Below are 19,628 nucleotides of genomic sequence, written 5' to 3'. Positions count from 1 at the left end.
CGCCCTTGTTTGCAGCCCGCTCACCTGTATTAGTGCCTTTACTCTTCCCGGCAATCCTATGAGTTCCCCTGAATTGTACGCTTGAGGAGATTGACAGACAGCAACAGGCAGGGTTTTGCTCAAGGTCGTCGCGTAAGGCAGCAGAGCCAAGACCTTTTTATTTCCAGATGTTTGTCTTGAAAGCTCTCAGAGAGAAAAGTGGGAAGAATAGGACTGCGGACACCCATGTATCCACCAAACTAGCCCCAACCGTGATGAGTATTTCACTTTCCTTATATGTTCATCTTCTGTGGAGGCTTTGCTGAACCGTGTTAATGTTACACACTTGGTGACCATTTATCCCTACATGAATAGCACATTAGCCTTGAGATTTGACAGTAATTCTTTCATATGCACTGATACCAATCCTAATTCCCTTTCCCCCCTTGTCTCAGGTTGTCTTATGGATGCACCTCTAGTGCCCACTCCCATTTCACACCTTGCAGCTCCTTTTTCTCCAATGACTTTGATATTTAATGAGACCACTGTGGATGTCTATTCGTGGTGGGGTGCCAATGTCATAGTAGAGGCTGATAAAGAACGCTGGCTAGGGAAATCCCACCCCCTTATGGGTCTATATATCATCTATGGTGACTTTCAAGCTAAACAGCAGATTTGAGTAGGTCCAACGGAGGCCATTCAAGTGCAAAGGCAAAATATTCACCATCTGGCTCATTCACTAATGTTTATGAACCCCTGTGTTAAATTGTCCCTTCTCTTGACCTAACTTAGGTTCTGTTAATTTTTGGGGCTGGTTGTCAGGGGGTGATCTGCACATGTGGACATCTACTTAGAATTGTTTATTCATCTATGATGTTCATTCATTATGGTCATTAATTCCACTTTTTGTTCTCATATATATTATGGAAGAAATCACAAAAGACTTCACAGAATTAGTAACCAATTCAATGTGAGTACTTGACGTGGATAAGGACATTGTAGACAGTGTAATCTGTTTGGTCAAATCATGACTGTATCATATCAGGAGCCATGAAGGGAACTGAGAGGGGCGTCCCCATTGTTCAACTTTCTTCTCCATAACAAACTCCCCGTGAGGCTCCTTGGCATCCGGGGGCAAAAGGGCCAAGTAGACGGGAGTCTCTGCTCCTTCTTCTGGGGTTTTAAGGGCTGTAGGTCCACCCATGTCTGTTCTCACCCACCCAGGGCAGCAGGCATTCAGGAGGATCCTGTCTCCCCTCCTCTGCTCACTCAGTTTCCTGGCATAGATTCTGGACAGGACGGTGACACCCATCTTTGACACTCCATATGTAAACATTTGCATATCAGGCCAGCCCTCGTTTTGGTGCACTCTGTTCTTTACGTCTTCCACAAACTTGTTCATGAGCCCCACCAGCTCCTCCTCTGTGATGGTTTCACTTCTGAACTTCTGCTGCAGTTCTGGGCCGCAGTTCTTAAGAGCTACCAAGCTCATTATGCTAGACACATTGACCACTCTGCCTAAAATACAACACAAATAGTCACATAGAATTGCATGCACGAGAATGGTGAGTACCAAAATTCCTGCATTTGTCCATTTGGGAGACAATTACCAGTTTCCTAGGAGTGTTAATGTAGTCTTCTTATATAGGTGATGGACACGATACAGTCTTGAACCTTGTAACAGTCATAATGTCTCAGATGATATCAGAGAAATGATCTAATGGGGAGTGCAGTGCTCAGGTGTCCCATTAAGAGGAGAGAGTGATTTATATAGGAACGTGCTCTCTGAAGGTAAGGAGGCACTGACTGCAACCGTGAGTAGAGAACCACTTTTCTTCACAGGTCACCTTTGAGATCATGTTAACATCTTACGGTCCCATGGCCAGTGCTCTATGAACAAGTGTCTATCAACCAACAAACAACTGATCAGTTTAATGATGACCTTTTGAAGGAGAAAAACTGCATGGTGTGGGCTGTTGCTCTGCTGTAACCAGGCAAAAACAGAATCACCTCATGGGCTAATGTGCGTGGCTGTTTCCTCTATGTTGGGATTTCATCAACTCGGGAGCAGTGAGGAAACACCAGGCAATATGGTCACGGGAAGGGGCGATGGAAAAGTCACATGTTAAAGAGATGCTATAAAAAGAAATGCTACTACATGGATGAATCTTGATAACATTACCCAAAAGAAAGTGGTCAGTCACAAAAGACTACTCATTATATGATTCTCTATATATGGGATGTCCAGGAAAGTAAATGTTCAGACAGAAAATAGATTGGAGGTTGCTAGGACAGTGGGAATGTGAGACCAGAGGGCTGGTGCTAAGGGCACAGGTTGTCCTTGGGGTGATGACAGTGTGTTGATCTTGAAGTGGTGATTGCTCCACACCTCTGTCCATTTACTAAACTCCACTGAATTGCATACCTGAAATGGGTGAAGTGTGGGATGTGTGAATTGTATCTCTGTAAATCTGTTAAAAGTGTTAATCTCACAGTTCTCACTAATTCTTTTTCAAAAACATAGTCAATATTCATAAAAGTGAACTTATATTGACATGTATAAATAGTTTACTATTTTTCTATTTACATGAGTATCTTTAGCCTAATAGAAAGGTTATGAGAATTTATGAACAATAAGAGCTTCACTAAAATTAGCAAACTGTCCCTGTTTTATGAAAATATTCAGGAAGAACAGTCATAGTCAGTTAACTCTGAGCTCCATCCCACTAAGGAATGGCAGTGCCATACAAGTTTCTTGAAAAAGAGAATGCATGACACTATAGCCCTCCTCTCTGCCCATCACCCACTTTCCCCTCTCCCTCACCCCCCCATCTACCCTTAGTTCTCAGTCCTTAAGAGTCTCTTATGGTTTGCCTCCCTCCCTCTCTGTTACTTTTTTTTCCCCTTCTGCTCCCCCATGGTCTTCTGTTAAGTTTCTCAAGATCCACATATGAGTGAAAATATATGGTATCTGTCTTTCTCTGCCTGGCTTATTTCACTTAGCATAATACCCTCTAGTTCCACCCATATTGCTACAAATGGCTAGATTTCATTCTTTCTCATTGCCAAGTAGTATTCCATTATATATATAAACCACATCTTCTTTATCCATTGACCCAGCAATAGCACTGCTAGGAATTCACCCGAGGGATACAGGAGTGCTGATGCATAGGGGCACATGTACCCCAATGTTTGTAGCAGCACTTTCAGCAATAGCCAAATTATGGAAAGAGCATAAACACCTTTTAGAAAGGGGTCAGTTATTCCAGTCCTTCCTTTCATCTACAACATGTTAAGTGTCAGTTTAATGGAACTTATTTGTCAAATGTTTTAGTAAGCACCTCTCAGGTTTTATTACAGACCAATAATTAGATTTATTGTATTTTCAAAAATATCATCCGCCCGTCTCGCAATAAAAACAATACACATTAATGATTCAAATTTGCAAAACACAGAAGTGTATGAAATAAGACAGGGGCAGAGGAACCCACCCTGGGTAACTGGTATACCTGAAAGACAGCAACATTACTCATAGGGGCTTGGAGCCATTTTCTTCTGTACCTTTAGTATAGTCAGTAATGGAGAAACTCTACTAACTGTCTGTAGGCTGTTGCCCTCTTGTCTATTCTGTGTTGTCCCTCTCAGGAAGTCCAGTATCAGGTGTGAAAATGGTACATCAGCTGTGTATATGAGGGAAGCCTGACAGGGAGTAAAAGGTTTTGTAGGTAAATTCCTCATAGTAGATGCTGCAACCATTCCCTCAACCCAGGCCTGTCCCCTGCACTGACCACATCTGCAAGTGGCAGGCTGGCTGTCAGCCAGAGCTGGGTGAGATGGTAGACCCTTCTGGTGTGACAGCTCAGGACAGGAAACACAAGTGCAGGAATAGGAAGTACTTATGGAGTTTATACAGCCAAGAGTCTGATCCAAACATTTAGTCTCCAGAGTAGACTCATGGCTTTCATGTGTCATTTTGAGGACTCTGAGCTGGAATGCACGCAGCCCGTGTGCTACGAAGTTTAAGGGTGGGGCGCCTGGATGGCTTAGTCAGTTAAGCAACTGATTCTTAATTTCAACTCAGGTCATGATCCCACGGTTCGTGGGTTGGAGCCCCACGTTGGGCTCCGTGCTGACAGTTTGGAGCCTGCTTGGGATGCTCATTCTCGCTCTCTGCCCCTCCCTCACTCGTGCCCTCTCTGTCAAATATAAGTAAGTAAACGTAAAAGAAAAGAAGTTTATGGACCATCCATAAGACCTTGTGATAAGGGTGTGTGAGTGCATTTGAGTGTGTCGTATGTCTGCATGTGAGTGTGTGCGAAAGAGACTGGATGTGTGACTGTAAGTGTGTGACCTGTATGAGGCAGCGTGTAAAGGAATTGCCCCGTCACAATCAGTGTGAAAGCATGTCACCCAGATACGAAAGGGCTCTTGTTCTGGTGGGGCTGGCGTGTGTCTCAGGCTTATAGTCTATCCAGGCCATTACTCTGTATGTGGCCAGGGATCTATTTAGGAACATCTCTCCCTCTCCAAACTTCAGTGTCCGAAAGCACAGCCACAGTGATCTCCACAACACAAGGTATTTTAGACATCATCTCATCTGGGGTCACAAACTTCAAGGGCAGCATTTGACTCTCAAGGCTATTCAGAATCTGTAAGCCCAAGCTGGTTCTCATGACCTTTGATGATTTAACATTTGTCACATTCCCTGGAAGATCCATGTTTTCTAATATCAAGAGGACCAGTTCTTTAGTGTCTTGACTGATAAGGGTTTTTCAGAAAACACTTCAAGTTTTGAAATGTGCCTCCTGTGGTTTTCCCTGAGGTACCTGGGGGTCTTGCTATAAGGAAGGCCTTGGCCCAATAGAGCAGAGTCCTTTTATTTTCTGTTTCCCTTGCCTTACTGGATAAGGCTTCATTTGAAGAAGGGATATGTAGGGAAAATGATTTGAGGACCTTGAGTAGTGGGAAGAACCACTAGTTTGGATGTCACATGACCTTGGTCTTCAGCTAGCTGTGCTTGTGACCTTGAAATCCATTATTCCTCCAGGTTCTTAATGGGGACCATATATAAAATGCCTAGCATATCACACCTAGAAATGTCCAGCCACCTATCCTTTCTAGAATCAATATGTCAGAGTGAGTGTGAGTGAGATACATTTGCTATTGTAACTTTCTCTCCAAATTTCTCTAGTGGTTTTTAAGACTACAGGATATTGCAAAGCAGTAGCTTCTCAAAGAAAGGTTGAGAACAACTTCTGTAAGGTTTCTTTGCTAACAGTAGCCTTAATAAGACCATATTATTGCCTAGTATTTTAAGCTTATATCTGATGAGCAAGAGTGCTCAGCTTTCCAATGTTTGTTCAATTCCTTAGAGATGATTATACCTTAATATCTTTTTGAAATAAATGTAGAGTATAATTTAAAGAGTGAAAGAATAACAACAGCTTATCCTTTTAAAGAGAATATCTTTCAAATTCAGGAATAGGAATTTTGGTGGAATGAGAGTGAAATGATATGGAATGTGGGAAGGGATTTATATGACTTTGACACTAATTGCATGGTTAAGACTGGTGATAGGCACCTGGTTGTTTTAAGTTCTTATCTTCATTTTCTGCCTAAATGGTTTAACTAAAACTGTTATTGAAAAGAGGATTAAAATATAAGAAGAATTGGAGTCCCTGAGTGGCTCAGTTGGTTAAGCGTCAACTCTTAATTTTGCTCAGGTCATGATCTCTTGGCTCATGAGTTCAAGGCTCCTTTGGGCTCTGCAATGAAAGCATGGGGCTGGCTTCTCTCTCTCCTGCTCTCTCTGCCTCTCCCTACTGGCTCTCTCTCTTCCTCTCTCTCTCTCAAAAGAAATAATAAATAAATAAATAAATAATCTGAAAAAAATGTAAGAATAGGGGTGCCTGGATGATTCAGTTGGTTAAAAAAATAAGAAAAATCAACATTTACTATCTCTCAATATCCTTAAAGTCACAATTATGTCTTTTGGTTTGTCCTTACACACCTACAAACAGAGCACACGTTGGCCTTTTGCATTTGTTCTGACCCACAGAGGACTGGTGGATGTCCTTGGAGGTTGTTCTTTGTATCCTGGTTTCTGAAGTATGGGGGAGGAAGGACAGCATTTCCTTTGGCTGCCCTAGCTAGGACTTCTCCCAGATAGTCTCCCCAAAGAGGGTAATGTTCTGATAACATGAACCACTGTGGCTGCCATCCCCTCAAATAATGGAAGAACTCTCTTATTTCCAAAGGCAAGGGAACCCTGGTCTTACACTGGGAATATAGCTTGCATTTCCATGTCCCTGAGCCTAGTTTTCCTGAGGCAAGATCAATATTTGATTAGAGCCTGCCTTAGCAAATGCAGAAGAACACTCATTCCTCATTCTGGCCTGAGGCCTAATACACAGCAGGCACCCACACTGCTTAGTAAGTGAGAAAACAATCAGCCAGAGTATGATTTTTGCCTTTTAAGTGGAATACGTGTAGGATGTGTGATGCTGGCACACGGGACTCGCCCAACATCAACGCTGTGGTGAGTAAAGGAGTCGGGGGACATTTGAGAGCTGCCCTTTGGGGGCCAGAGAAGCCAGTGGTAGAAGAAGTGATGGAAGTTTCCAGGAATGAAGAGGCAATGGAGGCAGAACTGAGGGTAAACTGTACACGCATGTACTCATTCAAGCCAGACACCCTAATCTTTCTAAAAGTGTCGGCTTATTTAGTCAGTGTACTGAATGGGTGGTGGTTTCCCCATCACATTAACGTGGGGGTAAATATTGCAGTAGTTTACAGCCAAGGAATTGTGGCAGTTTGTTTGTGCAAACAATGATCAAGGTGAAGGGAGGTTGATGGGCCTGGACTTTGGCAGGTCTGACGACAGAGATCGCTACGAGTTGTGCTCAGGATTGGACTTTGCTCTTGAAGGGCTTTTGCGAGAAAGTGAGCACTCAGGGAGTAGAGAGAATAACCACAAAGGAAAAGAGAAAAAACAGTGTCTCTAGGAAGGTTTCAATTGTACAGAAACAACAGCTGAGTCTCTGTTGGAGGAGAGTTGGGATGCAGATAGCTTGGGGGACAAAATCTATAGGACAACTCTAGGACCTGGTCTGTGACAATCAGGAGGTGGGCATGGTGACCTCATTTTTCATGGTGGGTGGATGGAATGGTCCGTGACCAGGATGATATTAGGAAAGCACAAGTGTTATCTGGACATGTTTTAGATATTTAGATGGGGGTGAGGGTGAGGGGCAGGAAGGGTCAGATTTGAGGAGGGAAGGGAGGGCATCCTGAGGAGTAGAAGAGACAGGAAGAGAATGTTCTAGGGAATGTCCTAGGCAGGTGATAGATTTTAGGGGAGCCTGACATGTTTGGATAGTGAAAATTCCACTAGCCTGCATTAAATCCTCAGAGGGAGGGAAAGGGAGAAGAAAGGGTCCAGGAAGGAATCCCCAGGGAAGTGCACCTGTGAGGGGCACACAGTGCAGAAAAGGCCTCTGTGAGGAGAGTTTGAAATGAAGATGTGAAGGAGAAGAAAGAGCCAGTTGTGAAAGGCCAGCAGGACAGAAGGCACTGATCACTGCTGGACACGTGGGTACAGAGTCCTGAAGAGAAGGGCACCTGTGCAGGTGGGGATACAGCAGGGAGAGGGAGCAGGGCCTGTAGATGAGGTCAGAGAGTTGGGGGCCAGATCATTCCAGAAACAGTACCGCTGTAAGTTGTCACACCTACCTTGGGGTTTCATTAGAGGCAGCAGTTCTGTGCACACGTCTCGAGTACCAAAGAAGTTTGTTTTCAATATCAGTTGCGTTTGAATATGTAAGGGGGTGGGGTCACGACCTTGTAGGGGAGAAGGAGAATAGGTTAGTAAGTAGTAGCCTTGTGAAAACATTCCATGAAGTGACAATAACTTTTTTTATGTGCAAACTGGTGAATTTTCAGCAATTTCTGTGTTAGGTAACACCACTGTCTGGGTGTGAATTATTTGGCTGGTTGATGCTGTGCAGCTTTGTAAGTGGGCACTATGTGGGGAGGCTAAAGGAAGGATGCACAATGGTATTTCTGTGTATCCTTGTTTATTTTTTTTTTAATTTTTTTTTCAACGTTTATTTATTTTTGGGACAGAGAGAGACAGAGCATGAACGGGGGAGGGGCAGAGAGAGAGGGAGACACAGAATCGGAAACAGGCTCCAGGCTCCGAGCCATCAGCCCAGAGCCTGACGCGGGGCTCGAACTCACGGACCGCGAGATGGTGACCTGGCTGAAGTCGGACGCTTAACCGACTGCGCCACCCAGGCGCCCTGTGTATCCTTGTTGAAATTTGTTGTTGTTTATTGCAAAATAGGTTAAATCTTTACCAAATGACTCAGATCCAGTCAGAGAGACACTTGCAAAAACCTGGGTGACATCCCTGAGAGACTAATCTATGACAATGCCAAGGTCCTCTGGCTGGAAATGCTTGCAACTGCTGGAAGGTCCTGCTCTCCCTGTGTCTCCAGTCCATCTTCTTCCCTAGGGAGGCCCTCAGAGGTCTGGACCCCAGAGCAGCGGTTTAGACACCAGCCCCAAACCCACCCTGGCTGGTCCCCTAAGAGAGGTCTCCTGGCCTAAGAGTTCCCACGTTCTTACTATCAAAGGCAATGCCCGCGTTGTTGACCAGCACGTCCAGGCCCCCGTACTCCTTGCGCAGGAAGTCACGCAGGGCGCGGATGCTCTGCAGGTCGTCGATGTCCAGCAGGTGGAAGCGCGGACTCAGGCCCTCGCCCTGGAGCTGCTGCACGGCCGCCCGTCCCCGCGCCTCGTCCCGTGCCGTAAGCACCACATCCCCGAAGAACTGCTGGCACAGGTTGCGCACGGTGGCGAAGCCAATGCCCTTGTTGGCCCCGGTCACCAGCGCTACGCGGATGTGTGACGACATGACTGTGTGGATTGCTAGGGAGACCCCGTGTGTGGAGCCGATGGTGCTGTGGGCCACACCGAGGGCTAGTGGTGCGGAGGCCTGGCCACAGTCAGAGATGCCAGTAGAACTGTGTTCTTGGATCCAGCGCTGTGGCTCCTAGAGCTGAGGTCCCACCCCCAACCCTCTATGAAAGGAGGGGCCAGAGTTCCAGTAGTTTAATGAAGCTGTATCAAATCCATACCTACTGGGGCTGTACCCTGAGCCCAACCAGGACTGTGTCCTCTTAGGATGCTACCTCTGAGCCAAGCAATGGTTTGAGGTCAACTGATGTGCTCCCCAAACTAAGGTGGTTGGCCCTGGGATTAATAGGGGGCTAGTGATTCATGGTAGGCGAGTTAAAATTATTTTCGGAAACCCTCAAAAGTAAAAAAGGAGTACAGATATTGTCTTGGGAATGTGTCCTTCTTCCTCTGCAGAATGGGAAAGGTTGCTTTCTTCCAAGATGCAGTGAAGTTGCTTGCACAGGGGAACTGCCTCTGAGGACACAGTCCCTTTACTTTTTTCGGAGAATCTCGATAGTGAGGAACAGAGAATTAGGTCCTGTGCTGTGATGGGGGTTGGACAGGGCTCCTCCCTCTGTGTGATTTTCAGTGGGTCCTGGGTGGGAGGGAATGTTTATGAAGCTCACTGTGGCCAACAAATTGTTTGGAATGTTTGATTTAATGGTTACATTAGCCCCTTTTTCCTGAAATCCCTACTTTTTGGTTCTGTTTAAGGTTACAGTTAATGTGTTATATATAAATAGGTGTTATTTTCAAAGTATCAAGGGGCTCTGTGGTGGGAAGCCATTGGCCCCAGTCAAGGTGAGTTTCTTTATCGGCTGTCCCTCTAGCCTTACTGGGCAAGAAATCACTTGAGGAACAGGATCCTCAGCATAAAATATTTGAGGACCCTGAGTAGTGAGAAGAACCATTAGGCTGGAAGCTACATGAACTTGGTCTACATCAGGCTGTGCATGGGACCTTGAGATCTGTTTTTCCTTCATGTTCTTGATGGGGACAATATACAAAATGCCTAGCACATCAAATGTAGTAATGTCCATACACCCCACCTTTCTAGAAGTATAATATGTCAGAGTGTGGGTGTGTGAGGGAGGTGCCTTTACTGTGGTAATTCCCCCCTGCCAGCTGATTCCTCTAGTGATTTTACAGACTATTGGACATTGAAAAGCAGTACCTCAAATCAAGGTTGATAACACCTTCTTTAAGGTTTACATAGTGTGTGTGCCTTAACAAGACTGTTTTGCTCCTAGAACTTTTACAGCTACTGTATGATGAACAAGAGTGTTCAGATTTCACAGGTGTGCTTGATTCCTCAGAATGGTCATTCCATAATATATTTTGGAAATAAATGCATATTATAATTTAATGAGAAAAAAGAAGAATAACAGCTAATGAGCATTAAAGAGAATATTCTCCAAAGTCAGGAAGAGGAATTCTGGGGGAATGAGAGGGAAAAGACCTGGAATGTGGGAAGGGGTTTCCATGGCCCTGACATTGATTGATGGGTTAAGATAGGGGGTGGGCTCCTGGTCACTGTAGATTCTTATATCTTCTGTGGCTAGATTATTTCAGAAACACTGTTTTTACAGAAAGCATTAAAAAGTAAGGAGAAGTTGGGCACCTGGGTGGCTCAATCGGTTAAGCGTCCAAATCTTGATTTCGGTTCAGGTCACGATCTCATGATTCATCAGTTTCAGCTCCACATTAGATCTGGGCTGACATTGCAAAACTTGCTTGGGATTCTATCTCCCTCTCTCTGCCCTTCCCTTGCTCTCTCTCTCTCTCTCTCTCTCTCTCAAAATAAATAAAAAAGTAAGAAGAAATTTCTTTTAAAAAGAAAGAAATTTACATTTTTTTACATTTTTTTAAAAAAAGGTTTTTTTTTTTACATTTTTTACATTTTTTAAAAAAAAGTAAGAAGAAGAAATCCACATCTATTATCCTTTGGTATCCTATCCATAAGGTCATCCTACTCTGATATTCTCCTTCCAAGGTAAACAACAAGGTAAACATTGACTTTTTGGATGTGTTCTGCCCCCACAGATATCTGGTGCAAAACATTCAAGATTGTTTTTTGTATCTAAGGTCCTGAAGTATGGGGGAGGACGGACAGTATTTCCTTTGGGTGCCCTAGCTAGGACTTCTCCCAGATAGTCTCCCCGAAGAGGGTAATGTCCTGATAACATGAACCACTGTGGCTGCCATCCCCCCAAATAATGGAAGAACTCTGCTATTTCCAAAGGCAAGAAAACCCTGCTCTTATGCTGAGAATATAGCTTGCATTTCCATGTCCCTGAGTCTAGTTTTCCTGAGGCAAGATCAATATTTGATTAGAGCCTGCCTTAGCAGATGCAGAAGAACACTCATTCCTCATTCAGGTCCACGACCAAATACACAGCAGGCGATGACACTATTCAGTAAGGGAGAAAACAGTCAGCCAGAAGTGATTTTTGCCTTCTAAGGGGGATATGTGTAGGATGTGTGGTGATGGCACAAAGAACTTGTCCCACATCAATGTTGTGGTGAGTAAAGGAGTCAGGGGAGATTTGAGAGCTGCCCTTTGTTTGAGGTGAACTCAGTGAACTCAGTACTGGTACAAATAGTAGAACTTTTTCAGACAGGACAGGGAAAGGGGGCAGAACTGAGAGTAAGATGTACCTGCATGTGCTCAATTCCAATCCACCAATCTTTATCTTTTGCGGAAAATCAGTAATGGGAAACCTCACTAAATGCAGTCAGGAAGCCGGCAGTGGGAGCAACTCATGCCCTACCACTCCCAGTCAACTGCAGTCCCAACAAGAAGAGAGAGAGACTTGATCAAGGGAGCTGCCCTTGCACATGAACACAACTGTACTCCTCCAGACAGAGTAAAATATGCCTGTTTTAAATCCCTGGAGCAACAGTCCAGCCAATGAAAAGCACTACGCTTCTAAGTCCCAGTTTACTCCATTGGACTTTTAGTTTAAAACAGCCCTCCCGACTTACCCCTTTTCTCCTTAAAAATGTACCTGTCCTTTGTTCCCTGGACTTGCCTATAGTTTTGCCACAGCTTGGTTTTCCCAGATTGCAATTCTCTTTATTCCCCAAGAAACCCAACTTTGCTGGTGAAATAACTGGCAGGTTACATTTTTACAACTAACGTTCCTTGGTGACACATGTGGGGATCCGGGGAAGATCCCCAAGGCCTCTCACTCTGGTGGGCAAGCAGGTGTGGTATCCATGGAGGTGTTTGGGCTCACTGCTTTCTCACCAACCATAGGGTTTGAGGGTAAACTTTTCTCCTGGACTTCCAGCTCCATGCTTTTTGTCTGTGATTTCTTTCTTTCTTTTTTTAGATCTCTGAGAGTATTCATTTGGCCTTTGATTCCTTCTCAGAATCAAACTGTTCCTAACGGAACTCCTTTCTCGTTTGGTCTAATTCCTTTTGGGATTGGACTGCTCCTGTTGGAAAAGTACCAGTTTGAACTGCATTGGTCTTCGGTCCTATTCTGCTTTGGGATTGAACTGTTCCTGTTGGAATGGTACCATTTGGAGCTGCATAGGCCTTCTGTCTAAATTCTTTTCTGGATTGGACTGTTGCAGTTAGAACTGTGCCAGTTGGAAATGCACTAGCCTTGGGTCCGAGTTCTGTTTGGTACTGGACTATTCCTCTTGGAACCTGCTGGCCTCTGGTCTGAGTCATTCTGGAACTAGGTTGTTCCCAGAAAACTGCTAAAGAAAATGGGATCCCCTGCAAGAAAATGCTTCGTGACACCCCTCCCCTTTGGGACTATGGCTCATTTTATGTTTAAAATCTATGGTTGTTCTGTAGGCACATTCCTAACTAAATGGACCGCCTTAAACAAAAGCATTTCAGGACTTGTTAACCTTAAAAGTAAAACTGCCAGTTAATTTACCAGTAACAGATGCATACATTCAAGAGTGAAGAGAACTGCAAGTCAGGAAAATCAAGCTGCAGCAAAACCTGTAGACAAGTCCAGGGAACAAAGGACAGGTATGCTTTTTTAAGAAGGAAGGGGGCAGTTGGGAAGGCTTTTATAAATTAAAAGTCCCTTGGCATAAACTGGGTGTCTGAAGTGCAGTGGCTTTTCAGTGGCTGAGTGTTGCCTGGGGGGAAAAGGAAAGTGTCTCTATCTCTGGCTGGTATAGTAGAGTAGTATCCATGGGCAAGGTCAAATCCTTCTAAGGTCAAGTTCGTCTCTTCTTGTTGAGTCTGCAGTTGAGCCTGCAATTGAGTAGGAGTGGTAGGGCATGAGAACTTTCCCTGCAGACACCTCCTGATTCCATTTTTAGTGAGGTTTTTTGTTACAAACTTTCAGAAACTTCAGTGGCCATAATGGGGGACTTTCAATATCTCCAAACTTGGTTTACTCAAAATTAAGTTAAAAAACTGTTTCTTCTTGAAAGAAGATAAAATCAAAACAAAAAAAGAATGAGATGTCTATTTTAAATGGTACCTTGGCGCACCTGGGTGGCTCAGTCGGTTAAGCGTCCAGCTTCGGCTCAGGTCATGATCTTGCGGTTCGTGAGTTCGAGCCCCGCATTGGGCTCTGTGCAGACAGCTCGGAGCCTGGAGTCTGCTTCGGATTCTGTGTCTCCTCCTCTCTCTCTGCCCCTCCCCTGCTCATGCTCTGTCTCTCTCTGTCTCTCAAGAATAAATAATCTTAAAAAAAAAATTTAAATGGTAACTTGACTCTTGCAGATGTGTTTGGATTCTGTTTGCCCCTTTGGAAAGTACTGTTTCTAAATTCATTGAGGCACACAATTGAAAGAGGCAAAATGATGGGGCACCTGGGTGGCTCAATCGGTTAAGCATCCGACTCTTGGTTTTGGCTCAGGTCACAATCTCACTGTTGGGAGGTCAAGCCCAGAGTCAGGCTCTGTGCTGACAGTGTGGAGCCAGCTTGGGATTCTCTCTCTGACCGCCCCGCCCCAATATATAAATAAACTTAAAACATTTTTTTAAACAAAATGGCTTCTGAGGCCTCTTTCCCTCATCTCTACCTTCTTCGTTTACAGACAGGAGGCAGCCATCTTCCTCTGTCTCTGCACCTTCCTCTTTCTCTGGGCCCTCTCATTCTGATCCTTTTGCTGAACTTTCCTTTTCATTTGAAGCTCCTTCTGCTTCCTCCTCTCCTGAACCTACTCAAACCTGCCCCTTTCAAGTTAAGTCTTCTAAAGATCTAAATAGACCCCACATTTCTTATATTCCCTGGACTAAGGCTGAATTCAGAGTCAAAGAGTTTCCTAAAGTCACTGAGAACACCCATAGGTTTGCTGAAGAATTTAACGTAATTAGCCAAACGTTACCAACAGGTTTCTCAATTGGTCACATGCTTGTTGGTGAGGGCCAGGCAAAACATTGGATGAAACTAGCTCAGCAGGAACATCTTGAACAGGATATAAAGAACAGACCCTGAACTTCTGCTACGATACTCGCTGGAAATGTCCACTGAGCAAGGACAGTGGCTTTTCCTAAGCCCGTTGATTGGAACAAAATTCAGGGTTGTATACAAAGGCATGATGAATCTGTTCATAATAACTGCAGTCAACTCAAAAATGTCTTTATTTATTTATTTATTTATTTATTTTTTAATTTTTTTTTCAACGTTTATTTATTTTTGGGACAGAGAGAGACAGAGCATGAACGGGGGAGGGGCAGAGAGAGAGGGAGACACAGAATCCGAAACAGGCTCCAGGCTCCGAGCCATCAGCCCAGAGCCTGATGTGGGGCTCGAACTCACGGACCGCGAGATCGTGACCTGGCTGAAGTCGGACGCTTAACCGACTGCGCCACCCAGGCGCCCCTCAAAAATGTCTTTAAAGAAAACTTCTGGTCTTCCTTTAGATGTGAGTCCACCTGGGTAGCATTTCAGTCTGTGTTTCTTACTGGGCTGATTTGGGATCTTTCCCTTTTAGTCAAAAGGACCAGGATAGCATGGGAAACTATGGCCACTCCAGATTTAACAGACCTGGAAAACCAGCTTGGGGTCACCCTAGATGAATCACCTATAGGAAGGACCTACTGAAATTTTTAATGTGCAGCCAATGAAGGCCCCAAAACAGAACCGGAAGTGTAATTTCTGCTACTGTTGCAAGGTATCAGGACTTTGGGAAAGAGACTGTAACACATGGAAGCACTTCATGCACCTTAGCCCACTAGCCAACTTTTCCCATGTCCTCCTGATTCCCAGTGGTGGGGCTCTGAGGAACTATAAGGGCTCTTCCCAATCTTCCCTCTTCATCAGCTTGGGCAAAGCATCTCCAGATTGGGAATGAATCTCTCTCTATCCTTATTGGCACAGGATCTACACTCTCATTGCTTAACCCCGCTGCTATAAAGCAGCTCCACCGCCTCGAGTACTAAAACAATTGAAATAGAGGGATCTCTAATAAACTTTAACAGGTTCCTGTCTCTGAACCTTTTCCTTTGCGTCTCACCCCTTGCACAGATACACACCCTTTTCTTCTTAGTTCCCCTGCCCCTATCCATTTCTTGCACTCAGTTTTGTTGGAAACGTATCATACCAGAATTACTCCCAGAAAAGGGAAGGGATTCTAGAATTTGACAGTCGTAACCAAAATCACCAACAAGAGAAAATAAGTGACCCTTGGGCACCTTTCCTATGCGGGTTCTCTGAGGGCACTATAGCTGAGTCTGAGGGTGCTGTTAATCTATTCCTATTGGATCAGCTATCATCCTCTTATGGGTAAAACCATCAACCCATATGGGCAGAATCCACAGTGTACATCCCATCAAGATTCACATAGGTCCCTCAAAACCTCTCCCCTAAATTAATCAACACCCTACAAATAGAGAAGCCCTTCAAGGCATCAAGCCCATAATAGATTACAAGGCTCAAGAGTCTCATCCCCTGCACAAGTCATTGTAACAGACCTGTTTTACCTGTAAAAAACAGAAAAAACAAACAACCAAAAAACCCTAACCCCTGAGGATGGAGGTTTGTCCAAAACCCCAGAGCAACCAATAACATTGTTAACCTCAGCACCCTATTTGTCCCAACCCACGAACAAACGTACTGACATCCATTGCCGCTGAAGGCAAATTTTTCACTGTAATAGCCCTATGCAGTACAGTTTTTATGATTCTAGTTGATAAGGACAGCCAGTCTCTTTTCGCCTTCACTTGGGAAGAATGGCAATGCACAGGGACAGTAATGTCCCAGGGCTACACAGAGAGTCCTTTCTGTTTTGACACATGGTTAGAGGCTGATTTGGATGATAGTAAGTTTTCTGCAGGCTCTCCTTTGTCTCAGCATGTAGATGATTTGCTTCTCTGTTCACCTTCTCAACCGACTTCACGGGAAGATCGCATCTACCTGTTAAAACTTGGGCCATAAAGAGACATAAGGGCTCCAGGGAAACCAGTGCAGTTAACCCAGACTCAGGTCAGAAACTTAACGCATGAGATCTTGAAATGAGAACTGTATTTGGACTCCGAGGATTTGGCATTGCTAGCAACTGACAGGTTACCTTTTGACTCCCCATGACAATTTACAGGAAACTCCTCTAACCAATGCAGATTTTTTATGGTTTCCTGATGGCTCCCATTTAAAGGATGGTAATGGTAAAATATCATGCTGCATAGGCTATTACAACTCCCTTAGAGGTCACTTCATTCTTTTTTTTTTTAATTTTTTTTTCCAACGTTTATTTATTTTTGGGACAGAGAGAGACAGAGCATGAACGGGCGAGGGGCAGAGAGAGAGGGAGACACAGAATCGGAAACAGGCTCCAGGCTCTGAGCCATTCAGCCCAGAGCCCGACGCGGGGCTCGAACTCACGGACCGCGAGATCGTGACCTGGCTGAAGTCGGACGCTTAACCGACTGCGCCACCCAGGCGTCCCAGAGGTCACTTCATTCTTAAAAGACTTTTGGGAGTAAGTGAGCACTCGAAGAGTACAGAGAATAACCAGAAAGGAAATGACTGAAGAAGCAGAGTCTCTTAGGAAGGGTTGCAATGGTTCAGAAATGACAGCCGAGTCTCTTTTGAAGAGCTGGAATGGAGAAGGTGGGGACAAACCCAAAGGACAACTGTTAGGATCTGGTCAGTGATAATCAGGAGGTGGGCATAGTGAGCTCATTTATCATAGTGAGTGGATGGTGGGGTCTGTGACCAGGATGGTATTAGGAAAGTACAAGTGTCATCTGGACATGTTTTAGATGTTTAGATGGGGGTGTGTGTAGGGGACTGGAGGGCTGCAATTTGAGAAGGGAAGGGAGGACATCCTGAGGAAAGGGAGAGGCAGGAAGAGAACTATGTGTTTGGAGCTCTGGGAATGTTCTAGGCAGGTGAAGGATTTTAGGAGGCTCTAAACAAGTTTGGATAGGGACAAATCCACTAGCCTGAATAAAACCACTCAGAAGGAGGGAAAGGGAGAAGAAAGGGTCCAGGAAGAAATCCCCAGGGAAGTGCACCTGTGAGGACACAGAGCCAGAAAAAGGCCTCTGGGAGGAGAGTTTGGAATGAAGATATAAAGGAGAAGAAGAAGCCAGTTGTGAAAGGCCAGTGGGACAGAGGGCACTGCTGAGTGCTGGACACGTGTGTACAGAGTCCTGAGGGGAAGGGCACCTGTCCAGGTGGGGACACAGCAGGGAGGCCGGTGTGGCTGAGCAGGGAGAGGGAGCAGGGCCTGTAGATGCGGTCAGAGAGGCAGGGCCAGATCATTCCAGAAACAGTACCGCTGTAAGTCATCACACCTACTTTAGGGTTGCATTAGAGGCAGCAGTTCTGTGCACATGTCTCAGGAACCAAAGAAGTTTGTTTTCAATGTCACTTCTGCTTGAATATGTAAGGGTGTGTGATCATTAGCTGGTAGGGGAGAAGGAGAACAGGTTAATAAGAAGTAGCCATCTGAGAAGATTTCCCCAGTCACCTTAAAATTTTTTGCTGTATGTGCAATCTGGTCAATTCTCAGTAATGTGTAGATAGGTGAACAGTTTGTCCCAACTTGTATTATCTGGCTGGTTGATGTTGTGTAGCTTTGTTATTTGGCACCCATTGCAAGAAGCTAAGATAAGAGGGCACAATGGCGTTTCTACATATGACTCTTTGGCATTTTTTGTGTATTTCAAAATAAGTTAAAAATTCATAGAGATGCACAAAGTCCAACAGAGAGAATCTTTCAAAAACCTGGGTAAAGTCCCTGAGAGTCTGATCCATGGCAATGCCAAGGTCCTCTGGCTGGAAAGGCTTGCAACTGCTGGAGGTTTCTGTTCTCCCTGCACGTCCAATCTGACCTCTTTCCCTAGGAAGGCTGTTCTAGAACCCCTCAGAGCTGTAGGCCCCACAGCAGCGCTTCAGACACCCACCCCAACCGCTTCTGGGTAGTCCCCTAAGAGAGGTTTCCTGGCTTAAGAGCTCCAATGTTCTTAACCTCGAAGATGATACCTTCGAAAATGATGCTCTAGTTGTTGACCAACATGTGAGGTCCCTGTACTCCTTCGGCAGGAAGTCATGCAGGGCGCAGATGCTCTGCAGGTCCTTGATGTCCAGCAGGTGGAAGCAGGGGCTCAGGCCCTTGGCTGAGGGTCGCACAGCCGACTGTCCCCACGCCTCATCCAGCACTATGAACATCATGTTGCCCGAGAACTGCAGGCACAGGTTGTACGTGATGGAGAAGCCAATGCCTTGTTGGCCCTGGTCACCAGTGCCACACGGTGTCTGAACACATGGCTGTGTGGAGGGCTAGCGAGGTCCTGTGTGTGGAGCTGATGGTGCTGTGGGCCACACAGAGGGCTAGTGGTGCGGAGGCCTGGCCACAGTCAGAGATGCCAGTAGAACTGTGTTCTGGGATCCAGTGCTGTGATTCCTAGAGCCCAGGCACTGCCTCCGTTCCTCCATGAAAGCAGGGACCAGATGTTCCAGGAGGTTCCCTAATAACGCTATTCCAGATATGTCCTTCCTGGGGCTGCACTCTGAGCCCAACTAGGATTCTGTCCTCTTAGGATCCCTCCTCTGAGCCAAGCAGTGCTTTGAGGAGTACTGATGTGCTTCCCAAAACAAAGGTTGTGGGTGATTGGTTAAAAGGATGCTAAAGTTTCATAGCTTTTGAGGGAACAATTTTGGGAGAAGCTCTATAGGAGAAAAAGAGAGCAATTATCTTGGGAATAGGCCTTTCATCTGCAGAATGGGAATGGTTCCCTTCTAAGATACAGTGAAATTGTTCATACAACAAAACCGGTATTGAGCATACAGATCTCCTTGCTTTCTTAGGAGAATCTCAAGGGTGAGAAACAGAATTAGGTCCTGGGCTGAGACTGGGGTGTGGGCAGGGCTCCTCCCTCAGTGTGAGTCCCAGTGTGCCCCCAGATGAGGCAATGTTTATGAAGTTCATGTGGGCCAAGGCAATGATTGCAATGTTTAATTTAATGGTTACACAATCCCGTTTGCCTGCAGTGCCTACTTTTTTGTTTTCTTTAAGGTCACAGTTAATAAGTATTATATGTAATTAGGTGTTATTTTTAAAGTATTGAGGAAAAAAGACCTGTGATGCTGGGATATATTTCTAAACTAGCAGTAGACGTGATATGTCTTGTCCTTGATATTGATACTCCTCAAGGTTCATTTTAGAAATACAAGCTAACAGGAAGGAAATTAACAGCCTTGAAGAGAAAACGTTAAAGGAAACCTCACTTATATTTTTTATTTCATTTTAGTTTTTAA

At 45.0% G+C, this 19,628-nt stretch overlaps 1 protein-coding gene across 1 annotated transcript; it reads right to left on the bottom strand.

The window, feature by feature from the left end:
- Positions 1 to 1,015: 1,015 nt before the first annotated feature.
- LOC124526890 (carbonyl reductase [NADPH] 1-like) lies at positions 1,016 to 8,896 on the bottom strand. Its single transcript, XM_047100091.1, has 3 exons — positions 8,608 to 8,896; positions 7,711 to 7,818; positions 1,016 to 1,497 (listed from the first exon to the last, which is right to left on the bottom strand). The coding sequence occupies exons 1-3, from the start codon at positions 8,894 to 8,896 to the stop codon at positions 1,016 to 1,018; spliced, it is 879 nt and encodes a 292-aa protein (XP_046956047.1).
- Between the last annotated feature and the right edge of the window lie 10,732 nt (positions 8,897 to 19,628).

Source organism: Lynx rufus, unplaced genomic scaffold (assembly GCF_022079265.1).
Source record: "Lynx rufus isolate CCGP_SWC_20201006 ecotype Redwood Valley unplaced genomic scaffold, mLynRuf1.p SCAF_5, whole genome shotgun sequence".
NCBI lineage: Eukaryota > Metazoa > Chordata > Mammalia > Carnivora > Felidae > Lynx > Lynx rufus.
The sequence above is the reverse complement of the archived record's forward strand: the minus strand, read 5'-3'. Positions and strand labels throughout refer to the sequence as shown.

Bases quoted from the DNA above. Each gene is read 5' to 3' on its own strand.
- LOC124526890 (XM_047100091.1), bottom strand. From the start codon at position 8,896: ATGTCGTCACACATCCGCGTAGCGCTGGTGACCGGGGCCAACAAGGGC. The intron at 7,819-8,607 runs GTAAGAACGTGG...CTCCCCTACAAG, and splicing joins CGCGGGCATTGCCTTTGATA to GTCGTGACCCCACCCCCTTA. The intron at 1,498-7,710 runs GTAGGTGTGACA...GTTGTATTTTAG, and splicing joins GCCTCTAATGAAACCCCAAG to GCAGAGTGGTCAATGTGTCT.